Source organism: Pongo pygmaeus, chromosome 15 (assembly GCF_028885625.2).
Source record: "Pongo pygmaeus isolate AG05252 chromosome 15, NHGRI_mPonPyg2-v2.0_pri, whole genome shotgun sequence".
NCBI lineage: Eukaryota > Metazoa > Chordata > Mammalia > Primates > Hominidae > Pongo > Pongo pygmaeus.
The window spans coordinates 100,152,589-100,164,226 of record NC_072388.2 but is presented as its reverse complement, the minus strand read 5'-3'; the positions used below and the strand labels follow the sequence as shown (position 1 = coordinate 100,164,226).

Here is an 11,638-nt window from a genome sequence, read left to right as displayed (position 1 = left end):
GGGGAGCCATTTGAGACCTCGGATTGATGAAGAAGCATGCATTTTTGTGACCCTGGCTCCTGCCTTGGAACAGGGAGCTCGCATGCAGTGGAGGGGGACCCAGGAGTGAGCCCCAACTTCAGGAGGTTGCTCCCTGCAAAGTGCTTGTTGGGCGAAGGCCAGTGACATTCTGTGTGAATCCCTGCTGAAGGCAGATGGCCTCCGTTGTTAAACCTCCGGCTTAACAAACATCATCTCCGAACATACAGACACACAAACATATTTACATTTTTATAATGTGTATTTATTATTCAAATAGCTTGACAGCAAAGTGTTTGAAAACAAAGAGCAGGAATTCCGCCGTTCCTGCCCGGCCTTGCCATCCAGCTGGGAGAAGAGCACGGTCATTTCCTTCACTTAGTCCACAGCCACTGGGCGCTCATCCCCAGCACAGCCCTCGGCATGCCGCGGCAAAGACTGTTCCTGTCCTGCTGAGGGATGTGCCCCCAGGGACTCAATGGAGATTCTGTAAGATGTGGGGGATGTGGCGGGGGGGCTTCTCCACATCCCCAGGGCTCTCCTTCTTCCCCAGTGAGATGGGAGAAGCCACAGATGGGGTCTGCTGCGGAGCGGGCCTACGTGAGGACCAGGTCGTGACCCGTGGCTCCGGGGACCAGAAGGTAAACAATTTTGGCACAGGACGCACCCACTAGGTCATAGGTCATAGGTGGATTCAGCCTTCTCTGAGAACCGAGAAGATTCTGGAGTCTTTTGAAGCAGGTAAGGAGATCAGAGGAGAAGATGGTGGCAAAGCGGGAACTGAGACTCTTGAAACGTGTGTATCCCAGGCAGAGCAGCCGCTGAAAGGGGAGATGGAGAGAGAGTGTCAGAAGCAGCACTGGGTGTTTTCCTGGGGTGTCTCCACAGTGCCCCATCATTTCTGAATCACCAGGCTCGCTGGCACAGGGGTCTGCAGCCCAACCTCACAGAATGACCCCCTCTCTGCAGGCGGGTATCACCCTGACAGCCCCCTCCCAGGACAGAAAACCTGTAGACAGCTGGCTGCTGGGTGTCAGGCCACCCGCCCGTTTCTCTTCCTTTCCTTCCAGCCTTTCCTCTCCCAACCAGCCCCCTCCCCACCCGGTCCCCCTTCTATTTTTCCTGGCTAAAACCAGCCACAGATACCACCACACCCGGAAAGAGATAAATAAATAAAAGAAAAACAACCTCAACTGTGAAAAGCAGTCCAAATCTGAATTTTTTCCGGCCTGAGTTAATTACACTTTAAATTGGCATGTTTACTGATCGGGGAATTTCAAGTTAACGGAGACAGCCCCCCCTCCCCAACTGTTTGTACAGTAAAACTCAGCAGGCTGGCGGGCTCCCCCAGGCCTTGGCAGGCCCCGCCGCTCCCCTGCCAACGAGAGAGCATAACAGAAACATCTATTTTTGAGTGTTAGAGAAAACGAAGATCTCACAGATGGCGGGAAGCAGCATTCTGGATGGTTTCCTGCACCCAGGCTCTGTGCACCTTCTCAGCAGCCTCTTGCCCCAGGAAAGACCAGGGCCTTTGGCCTCTAGGGACCCTGCAAGCTAGCTCCCTTGCACAGGGGCCTGTCTGCCTATCCCATCGTCGAGGGCCAAGCCTGATCAAGGCTCCCCACGCTGTAGCACTGTCCAGTTGGCTCTGACCCCTTCTCCTTGGAACAAGGCTGTGTGGGGTGTGGAGGGGGCTCTGAGCAGGAATCAGGAGTCCCTGATTCATTCATTCACTCAACGCACACCAATGGAGTGAGGAGCTACACCAAATAAAGTGGTGGCCTGATCTCTGCCTTCTCAAGACCAACCCTAATAATGGGCCTGGGTCTCCCCTAGACCCCAGGTACCTTGGAAAAATCCCATCCCTGCTCTAGGCCCAAATAGAGGCAACCAGTGGACCTTCTGATGGATGCAAACCCAAGGAATGCCTCCCGGGGCAGGCCAGACCCCCAGCTCACAGCCACATCTCTCCTGGCAGAAGCAGCCTGATGTGGCCACCCCCACCCCAGGCCTTGGTTCATGGTGGGGATCAACCAACCGCAGGCTCTGCCGTGGGATGTCCACACCCTCAGGACCTGCCGGGTGCCCTGTCCAGTGCTGCCCACAGAGGGGAGACAAGGCCAACAAGCATCACTGAGCATTTTCTCTGGACTCAGTCCTGTGCTAGGTACAGGGATGCCATTGTGCACAAGTCAGAAACAGCCCCGGCCCCAGCAAAGCCTGCAGTCTGGGTAGGGAGATACTTGCTGATCTAAGAATCAGAGCAATGGATATCTGACTGCAAATTGAGACTCTGTGCCTGTGAAGGATGAATCAGGGAAGGCTTCCTGGAGGAGGTGGCCTCCCAGAGCTCAGCTTGTCCTTCCTTGAGGTCCTTTCCATTCCCAGTCCTCCACCGGTCACTCACTTGGCCCAGGGCCTAGGGCCTTTGGGCAGGCAGTGCAGCTGCACAGGCAGTTGCTGTACCTGCTCCCCTGCACGCCGCTGGGATAATGGGAAAATGATGAATGAGGCCCCATCACACCCTGCTTCCTGGCCCTCAAGCCCATTCCCATCCATGACAAATGGTCCCTCTACCTCCACAGGGTCTTTTCAGCAGCCTCGGCTGGGAAGCCTTGGCAGCACTTGGTGGAGATTTATGCGCATCTTCTCCGGATTCTTCTTTGTTTTTCTGCTTCTTTATTCCCTCAAAATATGCTTTTATTTATTCATTCCACAAACGTTCTCTGACTGCCTCCTGTGTGCTTCCTCCTGGTGATAGACAGATCGGGTTCAGTACACCCTCCTGTGTTGAATACCTGCTTTGCACTGGTGTCTATGGTCAGACTTCATCCAAGGAGACAGGCATGAACTAAGCACCTACTCTAAGCCAGCACTGCCGAGCCAAGGGCCCTGGCTTCTAAAAGCTCGGCCACATGGTGGCTAAAACCCCAGCCCCTTGGGTGTTGAGGTCCTGGCTTGGTGATTTTGCAGCCCTTCTTGGTCTGGGTCGCCTCCATTTTTACAAAGAAGGAAGCCGCTCGTTCATCAGAGGTGGGTCTTGACCCCAGAGTCTCAACCCCAAAGTTGGGGAGACAGTGCTCAGAACAAAAGCCACAGCAATGCACCCTCCCCTCTGTGGACCTCAGTTTTCTTACCTGTCCAAGGGTGTGAGCAGAGAGGCAGGACAAGAAGGGAGCAGCCCTGACATTTGGGGGTTCTCTGAATCCTTGAGGACCCCTGACAACCGTGAGCTCCGTGGGTCTCCAGGACTGCACCAGCCAACGTGTCTGTGCAGAGTGGTGGTACACAGACAAGGGTGGGGGTGGTGAGGGGAGCACCTGCTCCCGCCCAGGAGAGATCAACCAGTTGGTCTCAGTGCACCTGCCACCTTCACTAGGTCTTGTTCACTCCATGCAACCGAGGCAGTGAATATGGCCCTCAACTGCCATCAAGCAGAGTGAAAAACACAGGTCAACATAGGTCTTTGGTATTTGGATGCCCATCATGCTTTGAGTCTTCTGACCAAGCAAGCAGCCCTCTCCCCAGGCCAGACATGCACCAAAGCATCTCACTTCATGGGTGATGGCACCATGTTGGAGAGACGGCGGGTGGGTACAGAGAAAAAACCATGAACATTCTGGCAAGCTAAGTCTGGGGGAAAGTGAGCCTACCTCATCATATAATACCAAGAAAAGAGGCCCATTTGATGAGCAATCTGTCTTCCAGGACACAGGGGCTATTCCTAAAGCCCTTGCAAGCAGGGTGAGTAAGAGCACACAGCCTGGAGCCAGACCCTGCCCCACCTCCAGCTGGGTGACCATGGTTGAGTCACTCAACCTCTCTGTGCTCCATTTCCTCAACTGTGGAACAGAAACTGTCTCCTCACAGCAGCTGATGGGGCCCAGGACCAAGGCAAGCGCCCCTTCAGGACAGCTGTTACTTCTCTTATCTCCTGCTGAAAATAACAAGGAAATGGGCACGGAGGTCCAGGTTGTTCAATTTCCCAACCACGTCCAGGAGACATAGTGGGGATAAACCGGGCCCTTGCACTGGAGAAGGGAGCACACCTCATGAACTTGGGCCGGCAGCAGGGTTTACACACCGCCCTGGAGATGGGACAAGTCACAGAGCCTCTGGCTGAAGGGTCCATGGAGACTTTAATCCTGGCCACCTGGGGGGCACACGTTCTCATTTGGCTTATCTGATGAGAAAGGCCCTTTGTTTATTTTTTCTTCTCCGCAAACAATAGATAATCAATCATTTTTGCTTTTAATGAAATTCTGCATCAAGTGGCACAGGGTCACTGTGTTTGGGTTAGAAATGGGGGGGGACATGCACGCTGCCGCATGCCGGGCTGACGCTGGACTCACCCCTAATTCTCAAGTGGCGGGTGATGCACCCAGCACTCTTCCTGAGTGGTGGCCTGGGAGACTCGGGGGGGGCGGCGTGCCTGTTAATGCCGTGGTGTGCATTATGGGGGGATGGTTATATTGAAGCTATTAAATAAGGCTAATGTCACTCTCCCCCTCACACGCACATTTAATATATTCCAAAGATGTGTAGATGCATTAACAGCAATTTTCATCTCCAAATGTTCCCATTTAGTCAGCCCCATGCATAAAATATGAGCCCTAACACCACACTCCAGCCCGCTGCAGATGGAGTTCCCCAGAGCATCTGGCTCTCAGCGCTGGGGCGTTTGCTGGAGGGGCGGGGGCGCGATCAGTTGGCATCTGCAGGAGAACACAGGGCCTGTCACTTCCTCTAGGGCTTTGGTGCCCCCACCCCCTGAAAAGTGGAAGACAGAACCCAGACCCAGCTGACTTGTGCCTCCTGCAGCAAATCTCAGCCTCATCCTGGAAGAGCAGAAAAAGCTGGAAAACCAAACAGCTTTGAACAAATGGGAAGAATTTCTAAAAATCGATTAACATATTCATGTACTCCATCACCACATCTTATTGACTGCCTGCTTTGTGCCCAGCACCTGCCTAGGAATTCATCTGATCCGGTCCCTGCCTTTGGGGACTCCATTAGTCAATCAACAAACACTCACTGTTCTGCTACTGAACACAGCAGAGGATGAGAGAGAGAGAGAGAGAAATTTCTGCCAATGAGAAATCTCACCATCTAGGGCACAGAGAAAGTAGACATTAACATTAGGCAATCTCAAAGAACCGTAAGCTAGGAAGAAAATAGTAACCGGGCAACTGGTAGAATGTGATGGGGAAGAGGCAAGGGGAGCTGCTTTTATAGGGTTATCAGGGATGACCTTGCTGAACAAGAGACATTCCATCTCCTTGGGAATTGTGAACCCCTGGGAAAGGAAAATGCAAAGGATGTGGGTCTCTAAGGAAGGAAGGGCCGGAACCTGGACAGGAGGCAGCCGAGGGCAGAGCAGGGCCACTCAGGACTCAGCTCTGGAAGGAGGGGTGTGTGCAAGGCCAGAAAGAAGGATGAAAACACACGGGGGATAGGCTGTGGCTCCAAAAGAAGAGGGGGGCTGCCACTCTGGGGGCCCGGGGAGTCCTCAGATCATTTTGGCACAAAGCCCGAGGGAAGGGGCCCGCAGAGGCGCCCTGGGCAGTGAAGTTAAACAGTTGGACTCTGCACTTGAAAATGCTCTCCCTGGCAGAGGGAGGGGGCACTGGAGGGAGACCCAAGTGGCCAGAGGAGCCTAGCCTGTGGGGCGGCCTCTCCAGCAGGGCTGTGGCCCAGGGGCTGGGGAAGAGGGGTGCTGAGGGAGAGTGGGAGCAGCCAGCCCAGAGGGACGGTGCCAGGGATCCCCACTCCCATGCTAGGCACAGAGAGAAGCGGTCCTGAGGAGGAGGACAAGGGGGAGGGCAGGCACAGAGCTGCAACTTCCAAGGCAGCGATGTCTCAACCAGGGGATGATGGGAGCCCAGCTCAAGAAGATCTCCCGAGCCCAGGAGCTCACTGATCAACAATGAGTGATAAAGGACAGCCTTAGCTCATTCTTTGGGGTCACTCCTGAGGTGCTCTTTGCCTTCACCCCGGACCCAGGGCATGGGCAGCATGTTCTGGAGTCACTAAGTCTCCAGGTCAGCTGCAAACAGGCCTCTGGTCATCTTTCTGTAGTCTGGGCAGGCCAGGGATGCAAATATGACATAAGCATCAGGTAGCTGAAGGCCAGCCCAGCCTGGGGGACATGCCAACCGGAGGCAAGGGCATGGTGGGTGCTCCCGCTGACACTGGAATTGGGGATGCCGTTCCGTCACACTTCCAAAGCCCTCCAGAACAGAGTGGAGCTGGAAAATTAACAGGCCAAGTGACACAGGTCCTACACAAAGTCCATAGGGTCAACCAGTGCAGAGACAGCTGCTGCCTGGAGTCGGCAGCAAAGAGGAAGGGATTCGATATCGGAAAGAGGTTGACTGTATAATATTCATCATATAGAAAGTGAACACCTCACAGGCAACCTATTTCAGGTACCACTGAGCAGTGCTGACTCCAGGGAGGAGGCTTCTTCCTCAGTGACGGGCTCTGCCACCCGCCACCCGCCTCCAGGGTGGAGGCCAGCACAGGGCCGCAGGTGGAAGTCAAGCGCGTGCTCGGCCACCAGCCATGCCTCTGGGGGCCCACAGGGCGCGCAACCAGCCCTCTCCGACATCAGCAGGTGCAGGAATCATGCAGGTGGGATCTGATACTGAAGAGAGGCCGCTCGTGTCTTGTGTGTAATGCAACACAGGCCACCTCTCCTCAGGCACCACAAGGAGCAGCACACACACACGGCCACTCAAGGCACCCGCTCCCACCCAGGGTCTCACAGCACTGGGATGAGCAGAAGGCAGCCCGGGCGCAGGGAATGCATGCAGCCGCCCCCAACATCCTGGCAAGGGGCGGGTGGTCTTCCAGCAGGATGCCTTCCAGCGGGACTAGCTCCCCCGTGTCCTTTACCTCGATGACACTGGCCATGAAAAACAGACTGAGCCCTGTCACCATTGCTCATCAGCTTCCTGACCGCCCCCCACCACAGTGCACAACCCTAGCATCTTCCCCAAAGTCCACATGGCCCCCCGAAAGCTCTCCCAAAATGATTCGATGGCGGGGGTCAGGGGAAAGGATGACAAATGTCACGCCAGCCCATGCATTCACGTACCCTGGAAAGTCCCGCCTCAGGCATGGCGCCCGCACACCACCGGGCGGTAGCGGTACTGAAAACAGGCCATCTGTGTTATATTCGTCATTAATAAAAGCGAACTCATCACAGACAACCTCTTCTCAGGTACCCAGAGTGCCATCGGCTCAAGAACGTGGCTGCTGTGTCCCGTGGTGCCAGCGTTGCCCCCGGGAAGCAGTCCTGAGGATGGATGGGACATCAAAGGTGAGAAGACACAGAGACAGCAAAGAGACCCCCGCCCAGCCCACCCTCGGTGACCAGGCCCCACTGAGGCAGTGACTCCAAAGCACCTGTCCTGCTCCCACCCTCAAAAGGGTTTCATCTCCAACGGGTCCTCCAAGGTGAGATTTGATACTGAGAAAAGATCAACCATGTATTATTCGAAGTCAATAAAGCGAATATAACACGGTCGATCTCCCTTCAAGTACCAGGAAAGGCGCTGAGCTGAAGCGCGATCGGCTCCCCGGCCCGCAGGCCCCACAGGCTGCAGCGGATACGGACGGCTAGTGGACCAGGTGAAGTACATTAGAAACAATTACTTTCCAACTGGTCGACCATCCATCCCCGTACCCCAGAATGGTGCTGATGCTGGCGTCCTTCCCCGAGGTGCCCCAGCCTCCAAGACGGCCTCCCTGGTGGAATTTGATACCGAAAAGGGGTTCACCGAGCAACATTCGTCGTCCAGATGCAAAGTTGCTCGGGTAACCTCTCCCCGAGTACCATGGAGAGGCTCAGATGCTTGGACTAAGGTGGATGCTTGCAGGCGGCTGTGCTTGCAGAAGACCCTCCCCCAAGGGCAGCACAAGGTCTGGGCATTCAGAGACCAGAGCCTCACACTCTCCAAGGACATTCCCAATCACCAAGTCCAACGATTCCAACCCCTTCCAGAATGAATCTAGAGACTCTTCCTAGAAGTTGAGTGCAAGACCCAGGTAGGATCTTATACTGAAAAGACAGCAACCTTCCTTGGACACCTTGCTAAAGATGAAGATGAAACCCTGCTTGCACCCGCTTTTCATTCCCAGACCCTGAGAGGGGGTGACCCTATAGGGACCCCTGCACAAGCACAGAGCCTCCCTCCCAGCAGAGGATGCCTTTGGCAGGAGCTCAACGGGGCACAACGCTGACCCCAGACTTGCGGTCTCACCAGCACCATCTCCAGCCCACAGAGGCATCACCCCAGGATCCCTCAAAGGGTGACTTCACAGTTATCAACAGCTGGCTGACCATCTGATTAGCCTCATAAAGCAAGTGAGACATTCAAAATAAGGGACTGGGGGCATAAATGCAGCAGAAGAAAGCAGGTGAGTCACAGATGTCTTCTCTTCACAAGGGTCAGGGCAGCCCCGACCTCAGAACCCAACCTTCCCCAGACTCAGAGAACACCCAGAAGGTGCCTCCTGGAGCGGGCAGCCAGCAAGCATCGGGCCAGACGATGGATGCCACAAGCAGAGTCCGGATTCTGTGCCCACCACCCATTCTGTAAACTTTGGAGTGGGACCGACAGCAGAATCCTTTCCCTGACGTTGGCACGAGCTCAGAGAGCCCTCTGCGCCTTGCTACAAGTGGAGCAAGAGGCCAGCCATGCGAGGCCTGCTGTAAAGAAAGAAAAGATGTCACAGACGACTTCCCTTCAGGAGCCATGGGCACTGACCTGCATCAGAGCCTCCTTCCCGGGGCAGGCATCACCTCCCAAGGTGGTCCCGGAACGCACTGGAGTCGGCAGGAGTGGAACAGATGACACGCACCATGGGTACAATCGGGCCTGTCCCATGGGTGGCCCTCAGGCACCTACCCTGGAGAGGGCTCTGGCTGCAGGCTGCCTCCTGAGGGTGCTGTTGCTTCTGGAAATTCTTCAGGTAGGGTTTGATCTGAAAAGAAAGCCATGTACAATGCTGGTCGCCAACAAAGCAGGCCAGCAAACAATGAGCTCTTTCCACAGCCCCGGCAAGGTTTTTGACCTTGGAAACATCAACTCCAGAATGACTTTCAGCCTCCATGACCAAATGACATTCGGCACCAATGAAGGGCATGTCCTTGGGGCCAGCATGGAACCATGTAAGGTATCAACAGCAGTCTGAGGAAGGACTGAACCCCAGAATGTTCCTGGATTCCTGTGTGTTCAGCAATAGCCTTGGAAGTGTGAAAGGAAAGTTATCTCGGGCCCCTAAAATCACTAAGGAAAACTCAAGCTGGAAGTTGCTAAGGATAAACCTGCTTCTCATTCCATTCAAAGTCATCCCTCTGCTCGCTGAGATAGATGCGTATCTGATTTGCCTCCTTTGGAAAGGCTCATCAGAAACGCAAAAGAATGTAATCGTTTGTGGATCACCTGGCTGTGACCTGGAAGCTCCCTCCTTCCTGCCTTCGCTTCAAGTTGTCCCACCTTTGCAGACCAAACCAACGTACTTCTTACATATACTGAATGATGTCTCATGTCTCCCTAAAATGTATAAAGCCAAGTCCTCTGCCTTGACCACAGGACTTCCTGAGGCTGTGTTACGGTGTATCCTCAACCTTGGCAAAATAAACTTTCTAAATTAACTGAGAGCTGTCTCAGATTTTCTGGGTTCACAGAAGCAACTGTCCTGAAAGACCAGACCCCACTGATGGTAGAACTTCTGCTTCCCTCCAGAGTCAGCGTCTCACCCAGAACCCTCCGTGGGGATGGAGGGAGACCAGGTGATGCCTGTCACTTACATAGTGAATGCTCTGGGGACAACATGCACCCAGATCCCCGGGAGGACGCCTTACCAGTGTATCTCGCCTGAAGTCAGCACACCTTTCTGGGAAGCTCTCGGGAAGGTTTGGGGCAGCAAGAAAAGATCAACTGCATAAAGGGAGAGACTGTATCCCGTTTTTTGACCCTAGGTTCCTACTGACCCCACCAGCTCCACTGTAAACATGCACAAATGTAACCATCTTCACAAGAATTGTACCAACACTGATTTTCATAGAAACGTGTTTTTCAGAGCCAGTGCCACTATACTAATCCAATTCCCTGTTTAGCTTTCCTGACTGCGCTGTTGAGCTGTTTTCATTTCTTTTATTTCCCTTGTTATTTTCCCCAAATCATTTTCATTAGGATCAATTCTTTTCCATTTAAAAATCTGAATGAAGATTTGGTTCCTCAATGTGTTTTTGTCTACATCAAATATTCCTGTTAATCGCCGCCGCCACTGTGAATTTCCCTCCACGGCTGCCACGTCGGCAGCTTTCTATTTCCCCAGGTCAAATGTCACAGCCGAAATGTTGTCAAGAAAATTGGATTCTTCTGCCAATTTGTAGTCAACTGAACACATTTAGCGCTGTGCCGTTTCAGCTGTTTTTAGTTTTATTTTGTGTTGATTATTTTTATCACTATTATTTAGTACAAACGGGATGAGATACTGATAGCCTCTATTTGTTTCATAACCCAGGAGAAAATTGGGAACAATGTTTGGTTGGGGGATAGAAAGAGAAAACTAGAGACAAGGAAAAGCACAGTGCTTGTGAGCGAGACGGGGGTCTGGGGCTGCAGCCTCGTCACAGACACTGTCAAGTGTGAGCTCTTTGTTTATCCGCAAGGTCAAATATCTTCCGAAAAACAATGGTGCAGTCAAAATGTCTTTGGGATCAACACAGCCAAAATGGTGATGTAAAGAGAGAGGGTCCAGGGTAAGAGCTAAAGCCGACACGACACCAACGCCATCCTCCCCGGGCCGCGGGCCCCGCCCCCATCATGAATGAAGCTTGTGTTCTCTGATCGACATCTGTTCTCATCCACCGCACAGGACCGCAGAGAGCAGACCACCCACGTCTACCCCGTCCATTCTTGCTCACGGGAAGGGTGTAGATGCCCCTGAGCTTGCCACTGGGTCCCGGAAGCCATCCCAAGCAGGATTTGATACTCAAACAAAAGTTGCCTTTGTGTGATTCAACATAAATAAAGCGAATTCACCAAGGGCAACCTCTGCTCAAGGGTCAAACGTCAGCACGGGCAAGAACACACCGAGATGCCTCTTCACCAAAGGCGGCACTGCCTGCGGGACCTCCCTGCTGACTCCAGCTGCAGGCTCGCTGCCTCGCTGGCTCGCTCTCTCCCCTCTTGCTCTCTCTCTCTCTCTTTCTCTACCTCCGAGGAGCCCCCCAGGCAGTGGTCAGAACACGGTTGGTCATGGACCAGCTTCTGTAGCCCTGGAGCAGGCAGTGTGGGTGAGGCCATGTACACACACATCGCAGGTCAGCCCGAGCTAGGGTCAGCCCCTGGTCTCCTACCCTAGAGGGGCTGGAACACCAAGGTCCAGCTCCAGAGCCAGTATCTCCTCTGGAAGTCCCTGAAGCGGGATTTCACACAGAGAAGGGGGCTGCAAATGAACCATGAGACCGTAGTCAGTCCAGCCTACAGGGGTTTGAGGGAGGACCCGACCTGAAGGCTGGCGACTCCTCTTCCAGCGCAGCATCCTCAGAGGGTGGGTGGGGCTGCGTCACAGGGACAGCATAGGCTCAGGTGACTGTCCT

The 11,638-nt window shown here is 53.9% G+C and overlaps 1 protein-coding gene across 2 annotated transcripts; it reads right to left on the bottom strand.

The window, feature by feature from the left end:
* Positions 1-261: 261 nt before the first annotated feature.
* Positions 262-11,638, bottom strand: LOC129013085 (uncharacterized). 2 transcript variants are annotated; one of them, XM_054449483.1, is made up of 3 exons: positions 11,547-11,638; positions 8,793-9,009; positions 262-839 (listed from the first exon to the last, which is right to left on the bottom strand). In XM_054449483.1, exons 2-3 carry the CDS (start codon positions 8,910-8,912, stop codon positions 615-617), a joined length of 345 nt encoding a protein of 114 aa, XP_054305458.1. In that variant the 5' UTR covers positions 8,913-9,009; positions 11,547-11,638; the 3' UTR covers positions 262-614. The 2 variants fall into 2 exon arrangements, 1 of the variants encoding a protein (XP_054305458.1); XR_008493766.2 differs by lacking the exons at positions 8,793-9,009; positions 11,547-11,638 and adding an exon at positions 2,596-7,242.

What these genes read in the sequence shown, in the direction of transcription:
- LOC129013085 (XM_054449483.1), bottom strand. Translation starts at nt 8,912, where the DNA reads ATGGGACAGGCCCGATTGTACCCATGGTGCGTGTCATCTGTTCCACTC. An exon ending in GGAAGGAGGCTCTGATGCAG is followed by an intron (nt 840 to 8,792) that starts GTCAGTGCCCAT and finishes CTCCCCTTTCAG; the next exon opens with CGGCTGCTCTGCCTGGGATA.